We start from the raw sequence: 21,047 nt of genomic DNA, 5'->3' as shown, positions 1-21,047 counted from the left end.
ACACAGACAGACACAGACAGACAGACAGACAGACAGACACACGCACACACAGACAGACACAGACACGCACACACAGACAGACACACGCACACAGACAGACACGCACACACAGACAGACAGACAGACAGACACACGCACACAGACAGACACGCACACACAGACAGACAGACAGACACACACACACACACACACACACACACACACACACACACACACACACAGACATTAGGACAAGTGACTGGCCGTGTGCCTGAGAGGCGGCCATGAGTTCGCTCCCAGGGAGATAACGGCACATCTTCCCGTTACAATTCTCCGTGTACATGGAGGTTTATAAAGATATGGAACAGCTGCAGACACTGAGTCAGTTCAGGGGCGGCGATATAGAAATGCAGTTCAGAACCAGTTACATTGATCTCAAAATGTGAGCTGTTTCTCTCTCACTCCACACGTGCTGCCAGACCTGCTGAGTTTCTCCAACAATCTTGTGTTGTTTCAGATCACAGCTGATCTGTTTGTGTTTCAAATGTGGGGAGTGGGGGTACAGGGGGGAGTGGGGGTACGGGGTGCTGTGTGGGGTGTACGGGGTGCTGTGTGGGGGTGTGTGGGTGTGTACGGGGTGCTGTGTGGGGGGTGTGGGGTGTACAGGGTGCTGTGTGCGGGTGTGGGGTGTACGGGGTGCTGTGTGAGGGGTCTGGGGTGTACAGGGTGCTGTGTGGGGGTGTGGGGTGTACGGGGTGCTGTGTGGGGGGTGTGGGGTGTACGGGGTGCTGTGTGGGGGTGTACGGGGTGCTGTGTGGGGGTGTGGGGTGTACGGGATGCTGTGTGGGGGGTGTGGGGTGTACGGGGTGCTATGGGGGGGGTGTGGGGGGTGCTGTGTGGGGGTGTGGGGTGTACAGGGTGCTGTGTGGGGGTGTGGGGGTGTACGGGGTGCTGTGTGGGGGTGTGGGGTGTACGGGGTGCTGTGTGGGGGGTGTGGGGTGTACGGGCTGCTGTGTGGGGGGTACGGGGTGCTGTGTGGGGGGTGTGGGGTGTACGGGGTGCTGTGTGGGGGGTGTGGGGGGTACGGGGTGCTGTGTGGGGGTGTGGGGTGTACGGGGTGCTGTGTGGGGGTGTGGGGTGTACGGGGTGCTGTGTGGGGGTGTGGGGTGTACGGGGTGCTGTGTGGGGGGTACGGGGTGCTGTGTGGGGGGTGTGGGGTGTACGGGGTGCTGTGGGGGGGTGTGGGGTGTACGGGGTGCTGTGGGGTGTGTGTGGTGTACGGGGTGCTGTGTGGGGTGTGGGGTGCTGTGTGGGGGGTGTGGGGTGTACGGGGTGCTGTGTGGGGGTGTGGGGTGTACGGGGTGCTGTGTGGGGGTGTGGGGTGTACGGGGTGCGGTGTGGGGGTGTACGGGGTGCTGTGTGGGGGTGTGGGGTGTACAGGGTGCTGTGTGTGGGGTGTACGGGGTGCTGTGTGTGGGGTGTACGGTGTACGGGGTGCTGTGTGTGGGGTGTACGGGGTGCTGTGTGGGGGTGTGGGGTGTACGGGGTGCTGTGTGGGGGGTGTGGGGTGTACGGGGTGCGGTGTGGGGGTGTACGGGGTGCTGTGTGGGGGTGTGGGGTGTACGGGGTGCTGTGTGGGGGGTGTGGGGTGTACGGGGTGCTGTGTGGGGGGTGTGGGGTGTACGGGGTGATGTGTGGGGGGTGTGGGGGGTACGGGGTGCTGTGTGGGGGTGTACGGGGTGCTGTGTGGGGGGTGTGGGGGGTACGGGGTGCTGTGTGGGGGTGTGGGGGGTACGGGGTGCTGTGTGGGGGGTGTGGGGGTGTACGGGGTGCTGTGTGGGGGTGTGGGGGTGTACGGGGTGCTGTGTGGGGGGTGTGGGGTGCTGTGTGGGAGGTGTGGGGTGTACGGGGTGCTGTGTGGGGTGTGTGGGGTGTACGGGGTGCTGTGTGGGGGGTGTCGGGTGTACAGGGTGCTGTGTGGGGGTGTGGGGTGTACGGGGTACTGTGTGGGGGTGTGGGGTGTACGGGGTGCTGTGTGTGGGGTGTACGGGGTGCTGTGTGGGGGTGTGGGGGGTACGGGGTGCTGTGTGGGGGGTGTGGGGTGTACGGGGTGCTGTGTGGGGGTGTGGGGTGTACGGGGTGCTGTGTGTGGGGTGTGGGGGGTGTGGGGTGTACGGGGTGCTGTGTGGGGGGTGTGGGGTGTACGGGGTGCTGTGTGGGGGGTACGGGGTGCTGTGTGGGGGTGTGGGGTGTACGGGGTGCTGTGTGGGGGGTGTGGGGTGTACGGGATGCTGTGTGGGGGTGTGGGGTGTACGGGGTGCTGTGTGGGGGGTGTGGGGTGTACGGGGTGCTGTGTGGGGGGTGGGGGGTGTACGGGGTGCTGTGTGAGGGGTGTGGGGTGTACGGGGTGCTGTGTGGGGGGTGTGGGGTGCTGTGTGGGGGGTGTGGGGTGTACGGGGTGCTGTGTGTGTGGTGTACGGGGTGCTGTGTGGGGGGTGTGGGGGGTATGGGGTGCGGTGTGGGGGTGTACGGGGTGCTGTGTGGGGGTGGGGGTGTACGGGGTGCTGTGTGGGGGGTGTGGAGTGGACGGGGTGCTGTGTGGGGGGTGTGGGGTGGACGGGGTGCTGTGTGGGGGGTGTGGGGTGGACGGGGTGCTGTGTGTGGGGTGTACGGGGTGCTGTGTGGGGGGTGTGGGGGGTACGGGGTGCTGTGTGGGGGTGTGGGGGTGTACGGGGTGCTGTGTGGGGGGTGTGGGGGGTACGGGGTGCTGTGTGGGGGTGTGGGGGGTACGGGGTGCTGTGTGGGGGGTGTGGGGGTGTACGGGTTGCTGTGTGGGGTTGTGGGGTGCTGTGTGGGGTGTACAGGGTGCTGTGTGGGGGTGTGGGGGGTGTACGGGGTGCTGTGTGGGGGTGTGGGGTGTACGGGGTGCTGTGTGGGGGTGTGGGGTGTACGGGGTGCTGTGTGTGGGGTGTACGGGGTGCTGTGTGGGGGTGTGGGGGGTACGGGGTGCTGTGTGGGGTTGTGGGGGGTACGGGCCGCTGTGGGGGGTGTGGGGTGTACGGGGTGCTGTGTGGGGGTGTGGGGGGTACGGGCTGCTGTGTGGGGGTGTGGGGGTGTACGGGGTGCTGTGTGGGGGGTGTGGGGTGTACGGGGTGCTGTGTGGGGGGTTTGGGGAGTACGGGGTGCTGTGTGGGGGGTGTGGGTTGTACGGGGTGCTGTGTAGGGGTGTGGGGTGTACGGGGTGCTGTGTGGGGGGTGGGGGGTGTACGGGGTGCTGTGTGAGGGGTGTGGGGTGTACGGGGTGCTGTGTGGGGGTGTGGGGTGTACGGGGTGCTGTGTGGGGGGTGGGGGGTGTACGGGGTGCTGTGTGAGGGGTGTGGGGTGTACGGGGTGCTGTGTGAGGGGTGTGGGGTGTACGGGGTGCTGTGTGGGGGTGTGGGGTGTACGGGGTGCTGTGTGGGGGGTACGGGGTGCTGTGTGGGGGTGTGGGGTGTACGGGGTGCTGTGTGGGGGTGTGGGGGGTACGGGGTGCTGTGTGGGGGGTGTCGGGTGTACGGGGTGCTGTGTGGGGTGTACGGGGTGCTGTGTGGGGGGTGTGGGGAGTACGGGGTGCTGTGTGGAGGGTGTGGGGTGTACGGGGTGCTGTGTGGGGGGTGTGGGGGGTACGGGGTGCTGTGTGGGGGGTACGGGGTGCTGTGTGGGGGGTGTGGGGTGTACAGGGTGCGGTGTGGGGCGTGTGGGGTGTACGGGGTGCTGTGTGTGGGGTGTACGGGGTGCTGTGTGGGGGGTGTGGGGTGTACGGGGTGCTGTGTGGGGGTGTGGGGGGTACGGGGTGTACGGGGTGCTGTGTGGGGGTGTGGGGGGTGTGGGGTGTACGGGGTGATGTGTGGGGGTGTGGGGGGTACGGGGTGCTGTGTGGGGGTGTGGGGTGTACGGGGTGCTGTGTGGGGGGTGTGGGGTGTACGGGGTGCTGTGTGGGGGGTACGGGGTGCTGTGGGGGGGTGTGGGGGGTGTACGGGGTGCTGTGTGGGGAGTGTCGGGTGTACGGGGTGCTGTGTGGGGGTGTGGGGTGTACGGGGTGATGTGTGGGGGGTGTGGGGGGTACGGGGTGCTGTGTGGGGGTGTGGGGGGTACGGGGTGATGTGTGGGGGGTGTGGGGTGTACGGGGTGATGTGTGGGGTGTACGGGGTGCTGTGTGGGGGGTGTGGGGAGTACGGGGTGCTGTGTGGGGGGTGTGGGGGTGTACGGGGTGCTGTGTGGGGGGTGTGGGGTGTACGGGGTGCTGTGTGGGGGTGTGGGGGGTACGGGGTGCTGTGTGGGGGGTGTCGGGTGTACGGGGTGCTGTGTGGGGTGTACGGGGTGCTGTGTGGGGGGTGTGGGGAGTACGGGGTGCTGTGTGGGGGGTGTGGGGTGTACGGGGTGCTGTGTGGGGGGTGTGGGGGGTACGGGGTGCTGTGTGGGGGGTACGGGGTGCTGTGTGGGGGGTGTGGGGTGTACAGGGTGCGGTGTGGGGCGTGTGGGGTGTACGGGGTGCTGTGTGTGGGGTGTACGGGGTGCTGTGTGGGGGTGTGGGGGGTACGGGGTGCTGTGTGGGGGGTGTGGGGTGTACGGGGTGCTGTGTGGGGGTGTGGGGGGTGTGGGGTGTACGGGGTGCTGTGTGGGGGTGTGGGGGGTGTGGTGTACGGGGTGCTGTGTGGGGGTGTGGGGGGTACGGGGTGCTGTGTGGGGGTGTGGGGTGTACGGGGTGCTGTGTGGGGGGTGTGGGGTGTACGGGGTGCTGTGTGGGGGGTACGGGGTGCTGTGTGGGGGTGTGGGGGGTGTACGGGGTGCTGTGTGGGGAGTGTCGGGTGTACGGGGTGCTGTGTGGGGGTGTGGGGTGTACGGGGTGATGTGTGGGGGGTGTGGGGGGTACGGGGTGCTGTGTGGGGGTGTGGGGGGTACGGGGTGATGTGTGGGGGGTGTGGGGTGTACGGGGTGATGTGTGGGGGGTGTGGGGTGTACGGGGTGATGTGTGGGGGGTGTGGGGGGTACGGGGTGCTGTGTGGGGGTGTACGGGGTGATGTGTGGGGGGTGTGGGGGGTACGGGGTGCTGTGTGGGGGGGTACGGGGTGCTGGGTGGGGGTGTGGGGGGTACGGGGTGATGTGTGGGGGGTGTGGGGGGTACGGGGTGCTGTGTGGGGGGTGTGGGGGTGTACGGGGTGCTGTGTGGGGGTGTGGGGTGTACGGGGTGCTGTGTGGGGGGTGTGGGGGGTACAGGGTGCTGTGTGGGGGTGTGGGGTGTACGGTGTGCTGTGTGGGGGGTGGGGGGTGTACGGGGTGCTTTGTGGGGGGTGTGGGGTGTACGGGGTGCTGTGTGGGGGGTGGGGGGTGTACGGGGTGCTGTGTGGGGGTACGGGGGGTACGGGGTGCTGTGTGGGGGGTGGGGGGTGTACGGGGTGCTGTGTGGAGGGGTGGGGTGTACGGGGTGCGGTGTGGGGTGTACGGTGTGCTGTGTGGGGGTGTGGGTGTGTGGGTGTGGGGGTGTGGGGTGAGTGGGGGTGGGGGTGTGTGGGTGTGGGGGTGGGTGTGGAGGTGTGGGAGTGTCCCCCTGACACTCTCTGTCCTTGCCTGTGATGGTGTGTTTCATTGTTCCCTGTTTATTCTCCGGTAGCCCTGTCATGTTTAACCATAACTAGGGTCTCTCGGAGCTGCCCAGGTTCTGTCAGGGACAGCGATTACAGCAATTTACCGACTGTGGATCCAGGCGCTTGGTCAATCCAAGTCAAAGCTGGTCAGGGGATGTGTGTGTACTCTTTCTGGAATGTTCTCAGTCGTTTATAAATGGGAATTGTCCCCCCATTGGGAGGGCCTGTGGTTTTCCCAAGGGCCTGGTGGAACAGGCCTCTCTGTGTGAGGGTGTGTCTGCAAGAAGATGACCCTGAGCTCGAGAACAGTCTCACTACACAGCACAACGGTTCACCACCAAACACTGTCAGCATCAGGTTTCTCGGTAACTCCTACTGCCCAACATCTCCCACCGTTACCTGTCCCTCCACAGTATCACATCCCCCTGAGTGCCTTCCACCTTATCGCCCCTGGGTCTGTCCCTATCCCTCACAGCTGTGTGTTGGGGGGGGACTGTACCCCGGTGAGAGTGTGTGTGTGTGTGTGTGTGTGTGTGTGTGTGTGTGTGTGTGTGTGTGTGTGTGTGTGTGTGTGTGTGTGTGTGTGTGACAGAGAGAGACTCTGTGTGTGACAGAGAGAGTGTGTGTGTGAGTGAGTGTGTGTGTCAGAGAGTGTATGTAAGTGTGTGTGTGAGTGTATGTAAGTGTGTGTGAGTGAGTGTGTGTGTCAGAGAGTGTATGTAAGTGTGTGTGTGAGTGTGTGTGAGAGTGTATGTAAGTGTGTGTGAGTGAGTGTGTGTGTGAGAGAGTGTATTTATGTGTGTGTGTGTGAGAGAGAGTGTGTGTGTGTGTGAGTGTATGTATATGTGTGTGTGAGAGAGTGTATGTATATATGTGTGTGTGTGTGAGTGTATGTATATGTGTGTGTGAGAGAGTGTATGTATATGTGTGTGTGTGAGAGAGTGTATGTATATGTGTGTGTGTGTGTGTGTGTGAGAGAGAGTCCCTGTACCTCACTGCCCTGCCTAGTCCTGGGGTTGAGCGCTCCGCTCTCCCATCAGCTTCTGGAATGTTCTATCTTGCCTTTATTTGGTGCTGCCCTGGAACTGGCTGGTATTAGCTGCTGGTTGTGAATGATGGTGGGATTAGGGACTCGGGGGGGGGGAGGGGGTGGGGGGGGGTGGCGGTGGGGGGGGGTGGGGGGGGCGCTTCCTGATGAGCTCATGTTTATTGTGAATGCTGTCCGACAGAATCCTGATATTGTGTTAGTTCACTACCTGAACGTGCCTGTCCCCGAAGACTCTGGTAAAACGTGTGGACCCTACCGCAGCCTGTGCTCGGTGAACAGCGACAGGAAGGAGTGGCTCAAATGGACAAAGGAGGAACTCATTTGTCAGCTGAAGCCAATGTGTAAGGGTTTGCCTCCTGTCCCCTAACCCTAACCCTAACCCTAACCCTAACCCTAACCCTAACCCTAACCCTAACCCTAACCCTAACCCTAACCCTATCGCAGGTTTGCCTCCTGTCCCCTAACCCTAACCCTAACCCTAACCCTAACCCTAACCCTAACCCTAACCCTAACCCTAACCCTAACCCTAACCCTATCGCAGGTTTGCCTCCTGTCCCCTAACCCTAACCCTAACCCTAACCCTAACCCTAACCCTAACCCTAACCCTAACCCTAACCCTAACCCTAACCCTAACCCTATCGCAGGTTTGCCTCCTGTCCCCTAACCCTAACCCTAACCCTAACCCTAACCCTAACCCTAACCCTAACCCTAACCCTAACCCTACCCCTAACCCTAACCCTATCGCCTATGCGCTATCCCTAACCCTAACCCTAAAACTAACCCTAAACTTAACCCTATCGCAGGTGAGACCCTAACCCTTACCATATCCCTAACCCTAACATTAATCCCTGACCCTGCCCCTGCCCCTAATCCTGACCCTAACCCTAACCCTAACCCTAACCCTAACCCTAACCCTAACCCTAACCCTAACCCTAACCCTAACCATACCATATCCCTAACCCTAACATTAATCCCTGACCCTGTCCCTAACCCTAATCCCTAACCCTAACCCTAACCATAACCCTAACCCTGGCCCTATCCCTGACCCTAACCCTGACCCTGGCCCTATCCCTGACCCTATCCCTGACCCTAACCCTAACCCTAACCCTGACCCTGGCCCTAACCCTGGCCCTATCCCTAACCCTAACCCTGACCCTGGCCCTATCCCTGACCCTATCCCTGACCCTATCCCTGACCCTATGCCTGACCCTAACCCTGACCCTGACCCTAACCCTGACCCTATCGCTAACCTCCCCCTAACCCTAACCCTAACCCTAGCGTATTCACTATCCCTAACCCTAACCCTAACCCTATCGCAGGTGAGACCCTAACCCTTACCATATTCCTAACCCTAACATTAATCCCTGACCCTGTCCCTAACCCTAACCCTAACCCTAACCTGTACCCGAACCCTAAACTTAACCCAATCGCAAGTGAGACCCGAACCCTGTCCTGAACCCTATCCCTGACCCTAACATTAATCCCTGACACTGACCCTAACTCTAACCCTAACCCTATCCCTGACCCTGAACCTAACCCTAACCCTGTGCTAACACTAAACCTAACCCTAACCTGAAACTTAACCCTATCGCAGATGAGACCTGAACCCTGACCCTATTCCTAACCCTGACCTTAACCCTATCCCTATCCCTAATCCTAACCCTAACCCTAACATTAATCCCTGACCCTAACCCTAACCCAATTGCTAACCTTAACCCTGACCCCATCCCTATCCCTAACCCTGACCCTGACCCTATCCCTATCCCTAACCCTAACCCTGTGCTAACCCTAACCCTGACCCTAACCCTAATATTAATTCCTGACCCTTAGCCTATCCATAACCCTATCCCTGACCCTGAACCTAACCCTAACCCTGTGCTAACTATAAACCTAACCCTAACCCGAAACTTAACCCTATCGCAGATGAGACCTGAACCCTGACCCTATTCCTAACTCTGATCTTAACCATATCCCTAACCCTAACCCTAACCCTAACCCTAACCCTATCCCTATCCCTGACCCTAACCCTGACCCTGACCTGTCCCAGACCCTAACCCTAACCCTAACTCTAACTCTAACCCTAACACTGACCTTAACCCTATCCCTAATCCTAACCCTAACATTAATCCCTGACCCTAACCCTAACCCTATTGCTAACCTTAACCCTGAAACTATCCCTATCCCTAACCCTAACCCTGCGCTAACCCTATCCCTGACCCTATCCCTGACCCTATCCCTGACCCTAACCCTAACCCTGACCCTGACCCTAACCCTAACCCTGACCCTGACACTATCCCTAACCCTAACTCTAACCCTAACCCTAACCCTAACCCTATCCCTGTCCCTGAACCTAACCCTAACCCTGTGCTAAATCTAAACCTAACCCTAACCCGAAACTTAACCCTATCGCAGAGGAGACCCGAACCCTGACCCTATTCCTAACCCTGACCTTAACCCTGACCCTGACCCTATCCCTAACCCTGACCCTGACCCTATCCCTAACCCTGACCCTGACCCTATCCCTATCCCTGACTCTGACCCTATCCCTAACCCTGTGCTAACCCTATCCCTAACCCTGACCCTGACCCTATCCCTATCCCTGACTCTGACCCTATCCCTAACCCTGTGCTAACCCTAACCCTGACCCGAACCCTAACCCTAACCCTGACCCTAACCCTAACCCTGACCCGAACCCTAACCCTAACCCTGACCCGAACCCTAACCCTAACCCTGACCCTGACCCTGACACTGACACTATCCCTAACCCTGACCCTGACCCTGACACTATCCCTAACCCTAACCCTGACACTATCCCTGACCCTGACCCTGACCCTGACCATAACCCTAACCCTAACCCTAAAACTAACCCTAAACATAACCCTATCGCAGGTGAGACCCTAACCATGACCATATCCCTAATCGTGACCTTAACTCTATCCCTAACCCTAACATTAATCCCTGGCCCTGACCCTGAACCTAACCCTAACCCTGTGCTAACTCTAAACGTAACCCTAACCCGAAACTTAACCCTATCGCAGATGAGACCTGAACCCTAACCCTATCCCTAACCCTATCCCTATCCTTAACCCTAACCCTAACACTAACATTAACCCCTGACCCTAACCCTATCGCTAACCTTAACCCTGACCCTGACCCTATCCCTATCCCTGACCCTGACCCTAACCCTATCCCTGACCCTAACCCTGACACTATCCCTGACCCTGACACTATCCCTAACCCTGACACTATCCCTGTCCCTGTCCCTAACCCCGACCCTGACCCTAACCCTAACCCTAACCCTAACCCTATCGCAGTTGAGACCCTAACCTTGACCATATCCCTAATCCTGACCTTAACCCTAACCCTAACCCTAACATTAATCCCTGACCCTGAACCTAACCCTAACCCTGTGCTAACTCTAAACCTAACCCTAACCCGAAACTTAACCCTATCGCAGATGAAACCCAAACCCTGACCCTATTCCTAACCCTGACCTTAACCCTATCCCTGACCCTGAACCTGATCCTGTCCCTCACCCTCACTCTAACTCTAACCCTAACCCTAACCCTAACATTAATTCCTGACCCTAACCCTAACCCTATCCCTGTGCTGACCCTTACCCTTAGCCTGACCCTGACCCTATCCCTGCCCCTGACCCTTACCCTGACTCTAACCATGACCCTGACCCTATCCCTAACACTGACCGTAAACCTATCCCTAACCCTAACCCTGTGCTGTCCCTGTCCCAACCCTATACCTATCCCAATCCCGATCCCTAACCCTGTGCTAACCCTAACCCTATCCCTGTCCCTGACCCTGACCCTAACCCTAACCCTGTGCTGTCCCTATCCCTATTCCTAACCCTAACCCTAACCCGAAACTTAACCCTATTGCAGGTGAGACCCTAATCCTGACCTAACCTCTATCCCTAACCCTAACATTAATCCCTAACCCTAACCCTGTGCTAACCCTGACCCTGACCCTGACTCTGACCCTATCCCTGAACCAGACCCTATCCATAACACTGTGATAACCCTATCCCTGACCCTGACCCTATCCCTAACCCTAACACTGTGCTGTCCCTGTACCTATCCCTGTGCCAACCCTAACCCTAACCCTAAACTTAACCCAATCGCAGGTGAGACCCTAACCCTGTCCCGATCCTTGACTCTGTCCCTAAGCCTAACCCTAAGCCTGACCTTAAACCTATCCCTAACCCTAAAATTAATCCCTGACCCTGTGTCTATCCCTAACCCAATCCCTGACCCTGAACCAAACCCTAACCCTAACCCTATCCCTAACCCTCACGCTAACCCTAACCCTAACCCTATCCCTATCCCTATCCTTATCTCTAACCCTAAGCTTAACCCTAACGCAAGTGTGACCTGAACTCTATTGCCCTAGCCCTAGCCCAAAACTAGCAAGTGAGACCCTAACCCTTTTGCTCTAGCCCTAGCCCGAACCCTAACCCTAACCTTAACCCTGTGCCAACCCTAATGTTCCTAATGTTGATAGGGTCAGGGTTAGGTTCAGGGTCAGGATGGGGTGAGAGGTAGGGACAAGGTCAGCAATTAATGTTAGGCTTAGGGATAGAGTTAAGGTCAGGGTTAGGTACAGGGTCAGGTATTAACGTTAAGGTTAGGGATAGGGTTAGGTTCAGGGATAGGGTCAGGGTCAGGGATAGCAATTGGGGTTTGGGTTAGGGTTAGGGTCAGAGATAGGGTTAGGATCAGGATCAGGGTTAGGGTTAGGGATAGGGATAGGGATATGGACCAAATAGAGTCACAGAGATGTACAGCACGGAAACAGACCCTTCGGTCCAAACCATCCATACTAACCAGATATCCCAACCCAATCTAGTCCCACCTGCCAGCACCCGGCCCATATCCCTCCAAACCCTTTCTATTCATATACCCATCCAGATGTCTCTTAAATGTTGTAATTGTACCAGCCTCCACCACATCCTCTGGCAGCTCATTCCATACACGTACCACCCTCTGCATGAAAAAGTTGCCCCTTAGGTCTCTTTTATATCTTTCCACTCTCACCCTAAACCTATGCCCTCTAGTTCTGGACTCCCCGATCCCAGGGAAAAGACTTTGCCTATTTATCCTATCCATGCCCCTCATGATTTTGTAAACCTCTATAAGGTCACCCCTCAGCCTCCGACGCTCCAGGGAAAACAGCCCCAGCCTGTTCCGCCTCTCCCTGTAGCTCAGATCCTCCAACCCTGGCAACATCCTTGTAAATCTTTTCTGAACCCTTTCAAGTTTCACAACATCTTTCCGATAGGAAGGAGACCAGAATTGCACCCAATATTCCAACAGTGGCCTAACCAATGTCCTGTACGGCCGCAACATGACCTCCCAACTCCTGTACTCATGGGAGGAAATGGGCCGATTGTCTCCGATTGCGAGTCAGGGCTCCTCTACCAGAGATGCTGCAGGATGTGAATTGTTCACAGCTCAAGCACATCGTGAGAGGGGAGAGGTTGCAGAGGATGTTGGGAGGAAGCTGGGGAGCAGATCAGATTGGAAAGCCCATCCTGTGAGCGACCAGCCTCCTGCAGTGTAAGGTTCGGGGATTGCTGGGAGTACTCATTCATTGGGAGTTCTTTTTCCCCTCTCCCTTGCAGTCCATTGCATTAAGTGGATGTGTAGCAACAGTCACGGAGTGACTGAGTTCTCGGTCGAGCAGCTGGTACACCAGGTTTTGGAAAGTCACCAAATCCGACCGCCGCCTCGCACGCACAGCTGTCTGTGTAACAGTGGCCTGGGTAAGTCTCACATCTGGGCTCATCTGCACTGATCGGGGACTCCCTGCTGGGAGGGCGATGGTGGGGACGGCCGGGCTGTTGAGTTGCCTTTGTCTTACCGGAGCGCTGGCTGCTCTCCCGTTCGAGAGGGGGGCTGGTTAGATCACCCTTGGGGGGAGGGTGGGGAGGTGGGTCACCATGTCTCAGCCAAGTCGGGAAGTGGGGGTGGGATTGAACCCACGCTATTGGGCTTGTCTGTGCATACCTAACCCAGGTGAGTTCACCCTGCCCCACGGTGCCCTGACCCATATGCCAGGTACAGGGTCTGTGTTGTGTTTTGTTGGTCCCTGATTGTCCCAGGGAGTCCCGTTCGGGTTCAGCCTGTCCCTCCCTCTGTCAAGGAGGATGGTGCTAGAGGAGGTGTGATCATAATCCAGAGGCCTCCTGATCACAATGACCAACCTCACGGGGTACACTCCTGTCCCTCACGGAAGGAAATCTGCCCATCCTTACCCAGCCTGGCCTGGGGCCTGAAAGGCAGCGAGGTGAGGCATGGAGAGCAGGCTTTCGGCAAACCCTCCGCCCCTCCTCCAGGGGCAGTTAGGGATGTCTCAGCAGCAGCACTCACGAGGGAATACTGGTGTCTCCTCCCTCTGACTTTGGGCATGTGCTCTGGAGCGAGTCGTCCGGTTATTCTGGGGGAGTAATTCATCCCTCTGTTCCTAATGTTGATATTTTCGGGGGTAACTGAGTTCCCTATCCCCCTGTGTTGATATTTTAGGGGGTAACTGAGTTCCCTATCCCCCTGTGTTGATATTTTAGGGGGTAACTGAGTTCCCTATCCCCCTGTGTTGATATTTTCGGGGGTAACTGAGTTCCCTGTCCCATTGTGATGATATTTTAGGGGGTAACTGAGTTCCCTGTCCCCCTGTGTTGATATTTTAGGGGGTAACTGAGCTCCCTGTCCCCCTGTGTTGATATTTTAGGGGGTAACTGAGCTCCCTATCCCCCTGTGTTGATATTTTCGGGGGTAACTGAGTTCCCTATCCCCCTGTGTTGATATTTTCGGGGGTAACTGAGTTCCCTGTCCCATTGTGATGATATTTTCGGGGGTAACTGAGTTCCCTGTCCCCCTGTGTTGATATATTAGGGGGTAACTGAGCTCCCTGTCCCCCTGTGTTGATATTTTAGAGGGTAACTGAGCTCCCTGTCCCCCTGTGTTGATATTTTAGAGGGTAACTGAGCTCCCTGTCCCCCTGTGTTGATATTTTCGGGGGTAACTGAGTTCCCTGTCCCCCTGTGTTGATATTTTAGGGGGTAACTGAGCTCCCTGTCCCCCTGTGTTGATATTTTAGGGGGTAACTGAGCTCCCTATCCCCCTGTGTTGATATTTTAGGGTGTAACTGAGCTCCCTGTCCCCCTGTGTTGATATTTTAGGGTGTAACTGAGTTCCCTATCCCCCTGTGTTGATATTTTAGGGGGTAACTGAGCCCCCTATCCCCCTGTGTTGATATTTTAGGGGGTAACTGAGCTCCCTGTCCCCCTGTGTTGATATTTTAGGGGGTAACTGAGCCCCCTATCCCCCTGTGTTGATATTTTAGGGGGTAACTGAGCTCCCTGTCCCCCTGTGTTGATATTTTCGGGGGTAACTGAGTTCCCTGTCCCCCTGTGTTGATATTTTAGGGGGTAACTGAGCTCCGTATCCCCCTGTGTTGATATTTTAGGGGTTAACTGAGCTCCCTGTCCCCCTGTGTTGATATTTTAGGGGGTAACTGAGCTCCCTATCCCCCTGTGTTGATATTTTAGGGGGTAACTGAGTTCCCTATCCCCCTGTGTTGATATTTTCGGGGGTAACTGAGCTCCCTATCCCCCTGTGTTGATATTTTAGGGGGTAACTGAGCTCCCTGTCCCCCTGTGTTGATATTTTAGGGGGTAACTGAGTTCCCTGTCCCCCTGTGTTGATATTTTAGGGGGTAACTGAGTTCCCTGTCCCCCTGTGTTGGTATTTTAGGGGGTAACTGAGCTCCCTATCCCCCTGTGTTGATATTTTAGGGTGTAACTGAGCTCCCTGTCCCCCTGTGTTGATATTTTAGGGTGTAACTGAGTTCCCTGTCCCCCTGTGTTGGTATTTTAGGGGGTAACTGAGTTCCCTATCCCTCTGTGTTGATATTTTCGGGGGTAACTGAGCTCCCTGTCCCCCTGTGTTGATATTTTAGGGGGTAACTGAGCCCCCTATCCCCCTGTGTTGATATTTTAGGGGGTAACTGAGCTCCCTGTCCCCCTGTGTTGATATTTTCGGGGGTAACTGAGTTCCCTGTCCCCCTGTGTTGATATTTTAGGGGGTAACTGAGCTCCGTATCCCCCTGTGTTGATATTTTAGGGGTTAACTGAGCTCCCTGTCCCCCTGTGTTGATATTTTAGGGGGTAACTGAGTTCCCTGTCCCCCCGTGTTGATATTTTAGGGGGTAACTGAGTTCCCTATCCCCCTGTGTTGATATTTTCGGGGGTAACTGAGCTCCCTATCCCCCTGTGTTGATATTTTAGGGTGTAACTGAGCTCCCTGTCCCCCTGTGTTGATATTTTAGGGGGTAACTGAGTTCCCTGTCCCCCTGTGTTGATATTTTAGGGGGTAACTGAGTTCCCTATCCCCCTCTGTTGATATTTTAGGGGGTAACTGAGCTCCCTATCCCCCTGTGTTGATATCTTAGGGGGTAACTGAGCTCCCTGTCCCCCTGTGTTGATATTTTAGGGAGTAACTGAGTTCCCTGTCCTTCTGTGTTGATATTTTCGGGGGTAACTGAGTTCCCTGTCCCCCTGTGTTGATATATTAGGGGGTAACTGAGTTCCCTGTCCCCCTGTGTTGATATTTTAGGGGGTAACTGAGTTCCCTGTCCCCCTGTGTTGGTATTTTAGGGGGTAACTGAGTTCCCTATCCCTCTGTGTTGATATTTTCGGGGGTAACTGAGCTCCCTGTCCCCCTGTGTTGATATTTTAGGGGGTAACTGAGTTCCCTATCCCTCTGTGTTGATATTTTAGGGGGTAACTGAGTTCCCTGTCCCCTGTGTTGATATTTTAGGGGGTAACTGAGTTCCCTGTTCCCTTGTGTTGATATTTTAGAGGGTAACTGAGTTCCCTGTCCCCCTGTGTTGATATTTTCGGGGGTAACTGAGTTCCCTGTCCTTCTGTGTTGATATTTTCGGGGGTAACTGAGTTCCCTGTCCCCCGTGTTGATATTTTAGGGGGTAACTGAGTTCCCTGTCCTTCTGTGTTGATATTTTCGGGGGTAACTGAGTTCCCTGTCCCCCTGTGTTGATATTTTAGGGGGTAACTGAGTTCCCTGTCCCCCTGTGTTGGTATTTTAGGGGGTAACTGAGTTCCCTATCCCCCTGTGTTGATATTTTAGTGGGTAACTGAGTTCCCTGTCCCCCTGTGTTGATATTTTCGGGGGTAACTGAGTTCCCTATCCCCCTGTTTTGATATTTTAGGGGGTAACTGAGTTCCCTGTCCCCTCTGTGTTGATATTTTAGGGGGTAACTGAGTTCCCTGTCCCCCTGTGTTGATATTTTAGGGGGTAACTGAGTTCCCTGTCCCCTCTGTTGATATTTTAGGGGGTAACTGAGTTCCCTGTCCCCTCTGTGTTGATATTTTAGGGGGTAACTGAGTTCCCTGTCCCCCTGTGTTGATATTTTTGGGGGTAACTGAGTTCCCTATCCCCCTGTGTTGATATTTTCGGGAGTAACTGAGTTCCCTGTCCCCCTGTGTTGATATTTTCGGGGGTAACTGAGTTCCCTATCCCCCTGTGTTGATATTTTCGGGGGTAACTGAGTTCCCTGTCCCCCTGTGTTGATATTTTCGGGGGTAACTGAGCTCCCTGTCCCCCTGTGTTGATATTTTCGGGGGTAACTGAGTTCCCTGTCCCCCTGTGTTGATATTTTCGGGGGTGATGAAATTAGCTTTAATTGTTTTCTCTTTCCCCCTCCGTTGCCAATGGGACTGGGACAGTGGGGACTCTTCCTCATAAATGTACCAGCACCAAGCACCGGATCATCTCCCCAAAGGTGGACAGTCGCCTGACCAGTTACTCGGCGTTAACCGAAGTGCAGAACCTCTCGGCGGTGGAGAACAAAGTCGACCCGGAGGAGAGTAAAGCCGACGGTCAGGACCAGAAGGTTGGGAAGTTTTCCAAAACCGTGCCGCAGGTCAACGGCACCAATGAGGTGGCACTGTCCAAGTCGTTGGGGCAGGGGGAGTGTACCCTGGACCCTCCAGCCTCTCGGACCAACGGCTACTGTCAGAGGGAGCTGAGCTCAGTCGGCGTTGCCAGTAGTGTGCCGAACCTCACCGTTGCCACGGTAACTTGTAGCATCCCGCAGAACGCCGTCATCTTAATGACCGGGGTGGGTGATAAGCCAGTACCACTCACTCCCAGTCAGCACCTGGTGGCTCCCAGCTCCAGTAGCCCTGGCCTGCCGCTGAGTAGTCACAGCCTGACCCTCGCTCCCGTAGCCGGCAGCATCGGTTTGTCGTTGGTTCCGAGCACAGCGGCCAGTCTCGTCCTATCCCGGACTGTCGAGGGCAGAATGGACACATCAGAGACTCTCAGCTCCCCCAGCAACACTGCCTTCAACCCTGACTCATTTCTGAATAGCCCCAAACAGGGACAGACGTACGGAGGAGGGCGGGGTGGCCAGGAGGTGAACACCACTCCCAGCTCCTCCTTTGGCACTGTCCCAGCCGGCAGTATTCCTGAATCCCGATTTCCCGGCAATGACCTGAAGGAGGAGCCGGATTTCCAGAGGGATAGTCTGGAGGGTGTCACAGTGGGGGGACTGGATTTCACAACAACGCCCCCCTCCTCCTCATCCTCCTCCTCCGACGTCTCGGTCTTCCCTCAGAATCCTGGTCTGGTTCCGGTCACTCGGACATTCCCGGTGATCACCGATACTAACCTGGTCACGTCCAGCCCCGGCCCACCCGCTGTGACCGAGAATATGGACTGCAGTAACGTGGACTCCCGTAAAAACTACAGTGGCATCTTCTGTAGCCCCCACCCCCCAGACAGCAACTCCCTCCCCCCGCCCCAAAACCCCTTCTTCGTCCCGAAGGAGACAGGGCTCGGGGGTGTCCCAGTGCTGTCTCCCACCGTCTCCGGGGGTCTGAAGGTGGAATCAGCCTCCCTATTCCCACCGGAAGGCGGTGACAGTGTGGAGGAGGACCTGCCGATGACGGACATCCCCGAGCCTGAGGTCTCCATGGATACGACGTCGCAGACGAGTCCCGAGATGGCGCGGATGGAGAGGGGGGTGGGCACGGAGCAGTCAGTAAAACCGGAGGCTCCGTTTGGGGTTGGCATGACGACGGAGGATGGAGCTGCAGCCTCCCTGGAGTTACAGTGTGGTCCCGTCACTGACCTGTACACCATCATCCAGAACGACCTCTCGTCTTCCTCAGTGTCCCCATCCAACATCGACCTCAACATGGACCACTTTGAGATCTCCTTCGATAGCCAGTTCCCCGACCTGATGGCCGATATCATGACGGACGGAGGCAGCAACAGCAGCAGCGTGGGGCCCAGTGCCGGCTTTGCACGGTACACCGCTAACCCAGCCCCTGTCCCTCCCACTGACCACCCGGCCCACACCGTCTCTGCCCAGCTTCCAGACCAGTCTCTTCAGATCAGCTCCTTCCCTCAGCAGCAGCTGACACTGGCCACTGGCACAGACGTGCCATTTCCGGAGGTGTCCAGAACTCCAGCGGACCCAACACAAACTTCAGCCAGTGGCCCAGCCGAGCACAGGCAACCCGTAGCTATCACTGACTTCTCACCCGAGTGGTCCTACCCTGAGGTAAGGGGCTATCCTCCTTTCAGTAATCACTGTCCTGATCACCGCTGTCCTGCCCCTGTCCTGCCCCTTACTCAGCAGTGACCAGGAGCCAGAGGTTTGTAACTGGACAGGCCCTTGTCTCTGGGAGTCACTGCCAGAGAGGCGAGATTTACAAGGTTCTGGGGAAAACACTTACCAAACTAGAAAGGTTAGCTCTGATTCTCTCTCCGCAGCTGCTGCCAGACCTGCTGAGTTTCTCCAGCGATCTCCCTTTGAGGTCAGCCACTTGCCAGGGCTGTGAGCAAAAAGCCTGATTTCTTGGACTGCTGTTGAAGGGATAGTACAAGCGCATGGGGGCTGAATGGCGCCATTGTTTGCGGGTGGGTGGGTGGACGCACTGTAAAAGCTCACGGGATGCCCAGTGTCAAGTTGTGGGAGGGAGCAGCAGTCTGTCCATCGCCTTCCTCCTGACCCAGGTCAGTGACTGGTGGGCCCCCCGTTCCCAGAGCTAGGACAGTACACATGGGAAACAAGGACGTGACAGAGAAACCGAATGGGTCCTTTGGATCGGTTTTCATGGTGGAAGGGAGCAGCAGCAGCACACTGTCGCTTCCAACAGGGTCAGGGCCATCACCGTGGACAAGGTGTTGGGGAAGGTGAAAGGTCAATAAATCATCTGGACCTGATCTTCAGAAGGAGATCGCTGAGGGGGGCCATTGGTACTGATCCTTCAGGAATGGCTAATCTAACACCCCCCACCTTCCCCCCCTCCCCCCCACGGTGTAGAGGAGAGGGAGGCAGAAGACAGGAAACTGCAGGCCCCTTAGCCTGACCTCAGTCATTGGGAAGGTTTTGGAGTCCATGGTTGGGATTGTGGAGTATTTGTAAGTAGGTGCAGTGCCAGCTGTAACTGGACGGTGTGCAGTCCCAGCAGACAGCTCTGTTATTAAGGGTGAGATTGCAGAGTACTATAAGTACATGATAAAACAGGGCAAATCAGCATGGCTTCGTCATGGGAGGTCATACGTGACACGTGTTACAATTCTTAAAGGAGGGAACACGTTTGACAAGGGGGGAGAGAGTGGACATGATCTGTCTGGACTTCCAGAAGGCCTTTGATCAGGTTTCACACAGGAGACAGCCAAATAAGATAAGAGCTGCTGGTGTTAGGGGCGAGAGTTGGTGTGGATGGAGGGTGGTATGGACGGAGGATGGTATGGATGGAGGATTGCCTGGTATGGATGGAGGATGGTATTGATGGATGATTGTATGGTATGGACGGAGGATGGTATGGATGGAGGATGGTATGGATGGAGGATGGTATGGACGGGAGATTGTATGGACGGGGGATTGTATGGACGGAGGATTGTATGGTATGGAGGATGGTATGGACGGAGGATGGTATGGACGGAGGATGGTATGGTATGGATGGAGGATTGTATGGTATGGAGGATGGTATGGATGGAGGATGGTATGGATGGAGGATTGTATGGTATGGAGGATGGTATGGATGGAGGATTGTATGGTATGGAGGATGGTATGGTATGGACGGATGATGGTATGGAGGATGGTATGGACGGAGGATGGTATGGACGGAGGATTGTATGGACGGAGGATGGTATGGACGGAGGATGGTATGGACGGAGGATGGCCTGGCTGGCAGAACACAGACAGTCGGTATAAAGGGATCTGTTCAGGATGGCAGTCAGTGATCAGTGAAGTTCTACTGGGGTCAGTGTTGGGACCACAATTATTGATGTTACACATTAATGACCTGAATGAGCAAACGGAGAGCAGGGTTATTAAAGTTTCAGTTGACACAAAGATAGGTCGAGGGTCAGGGGGGCTGCAGACAGGCTAGGAGGCTGGACGGAGAAGTGTAAGATAGAATGTAATGTGGGAATGTGCGAGGTTATGCACTTTCCGAGGCTGAATAGAGACATAGGCTATTTCATAAATAGGCAAAGGCTTCGAAATTCTGAAGCAGAAAGGACTTGGGAGTCCTAGTTTAGAATTCTCTTAAGGTTAACGTGCAGGTTCAGTTGGCAGTTAGGAAGGCAGATGTAATGTTAGCATTCATTTCAGGAGGGCTAGAATTCAAAAAACAGAGAAGTACTGTTGAGGCTATATAAGCCTCTGTTCAGATCACATTTGGAGTATTGTGCGCAGTTTAGGGCCCTGTATCTAAGGAAGGATGTACTGGCATTGGAGTGGATCTGCAGGAGGTTCATGACAATGATCCCAGGATGAGGGGCTGGTTATATGAGGAGTGGTTGAGGACTCGGGAGTCTGTACACAATAGAGTTTATACAGATGAGGGAAGATCGGATTTAAACTGACAGAATACTGACAGCCTGACAGAGTGGACACGGAGTAGATGTTTCCATTAACAGGAGAGCAGAGTCTGCTCGCGATGGGTTGAAGGGCCAGGCACTGACAGTGTTGTCCTTTCTTATCTCCAGGGTGGTGTGAAAGTCCTGATCACTGGGTCATGGAGCGATGGCAGTGAGCAGTACTTATGTGTGTTTGACCAGATCACGGTCCCAGCTTCACTCATTCAGTCGGGTGTCCTGCGTTGTTACTGTCCAGGTGGGTTATCACCTCCCCGTGAGCAACAGAGAGAGAGGGCTCCTTCCCCCATTCACTGAGCTGCAGCTGTCCTCTCCTTTTAGCAAGGGACTGAATCAGGTAGAGAGACTGAGTGGCTTCCCTCCTTTCCTGTCCTCCCCCAGGGATAGACAATAGACAATTGGTGCAGGAGTAGGCCATTCTGCCCTTCGAGCCTGCACCGCCATTCAATGTGATCATGGCTGATC

General features: G+C 56.2%; 1 protein-coding gene across 1 annotated transcript in view; it reads left to right on the top strand.

The window, feature by feature from the left end:
- LOC132835187 (calmodulin-binding transcription activator 2-like) overlaps positions 1-21,047 on the top strand; it is a 123,655-nt gene that overhangs the window by 39,731 nt on the left and 62,877 nt on the right. The window contains exons 6-9 of the mRNA XM_060854551.1: positions 6,833-6,992; positions 12,287-12,427; positions 16,409-18,252; positions 20,694-20,820. Coding sequence (XP_060710534.1) covers positions 6,833-6,992; positions 12,287-12,427; positions 16,409-18,252; positions 20,694-20,820 — 2,272 coding nt within the window. The remainder of the gene's footprint in view (positions 1-6,832; positions 6,993-12,286; positions 12,428-16,408; positions 18,253-20,693; positions 20,821-21,047) is intronic.

This window comes from Hemiscyllium ocellatum, chromosome 44 (assembly GCF_020745735.1).
Source record: "Hemiscyllium ocellatum isolate sHemOce1 chromosome 44, sHemOce1.pat.X.cur, whole genome shotgun sequence".
Lineage (NCBI taxonomy): Eukaryota > Metazoa > Chordata > Chondrichthyes > Orectolobiformes > Hemiscylliidae > Hemiscyllium > Hemiscyllium ocellatum.
The sequence above is the reverse complement of the archived record's forward strand: the minus strand, read 5'-3'. Positions and strand labels throughout refer to the sequence as shown.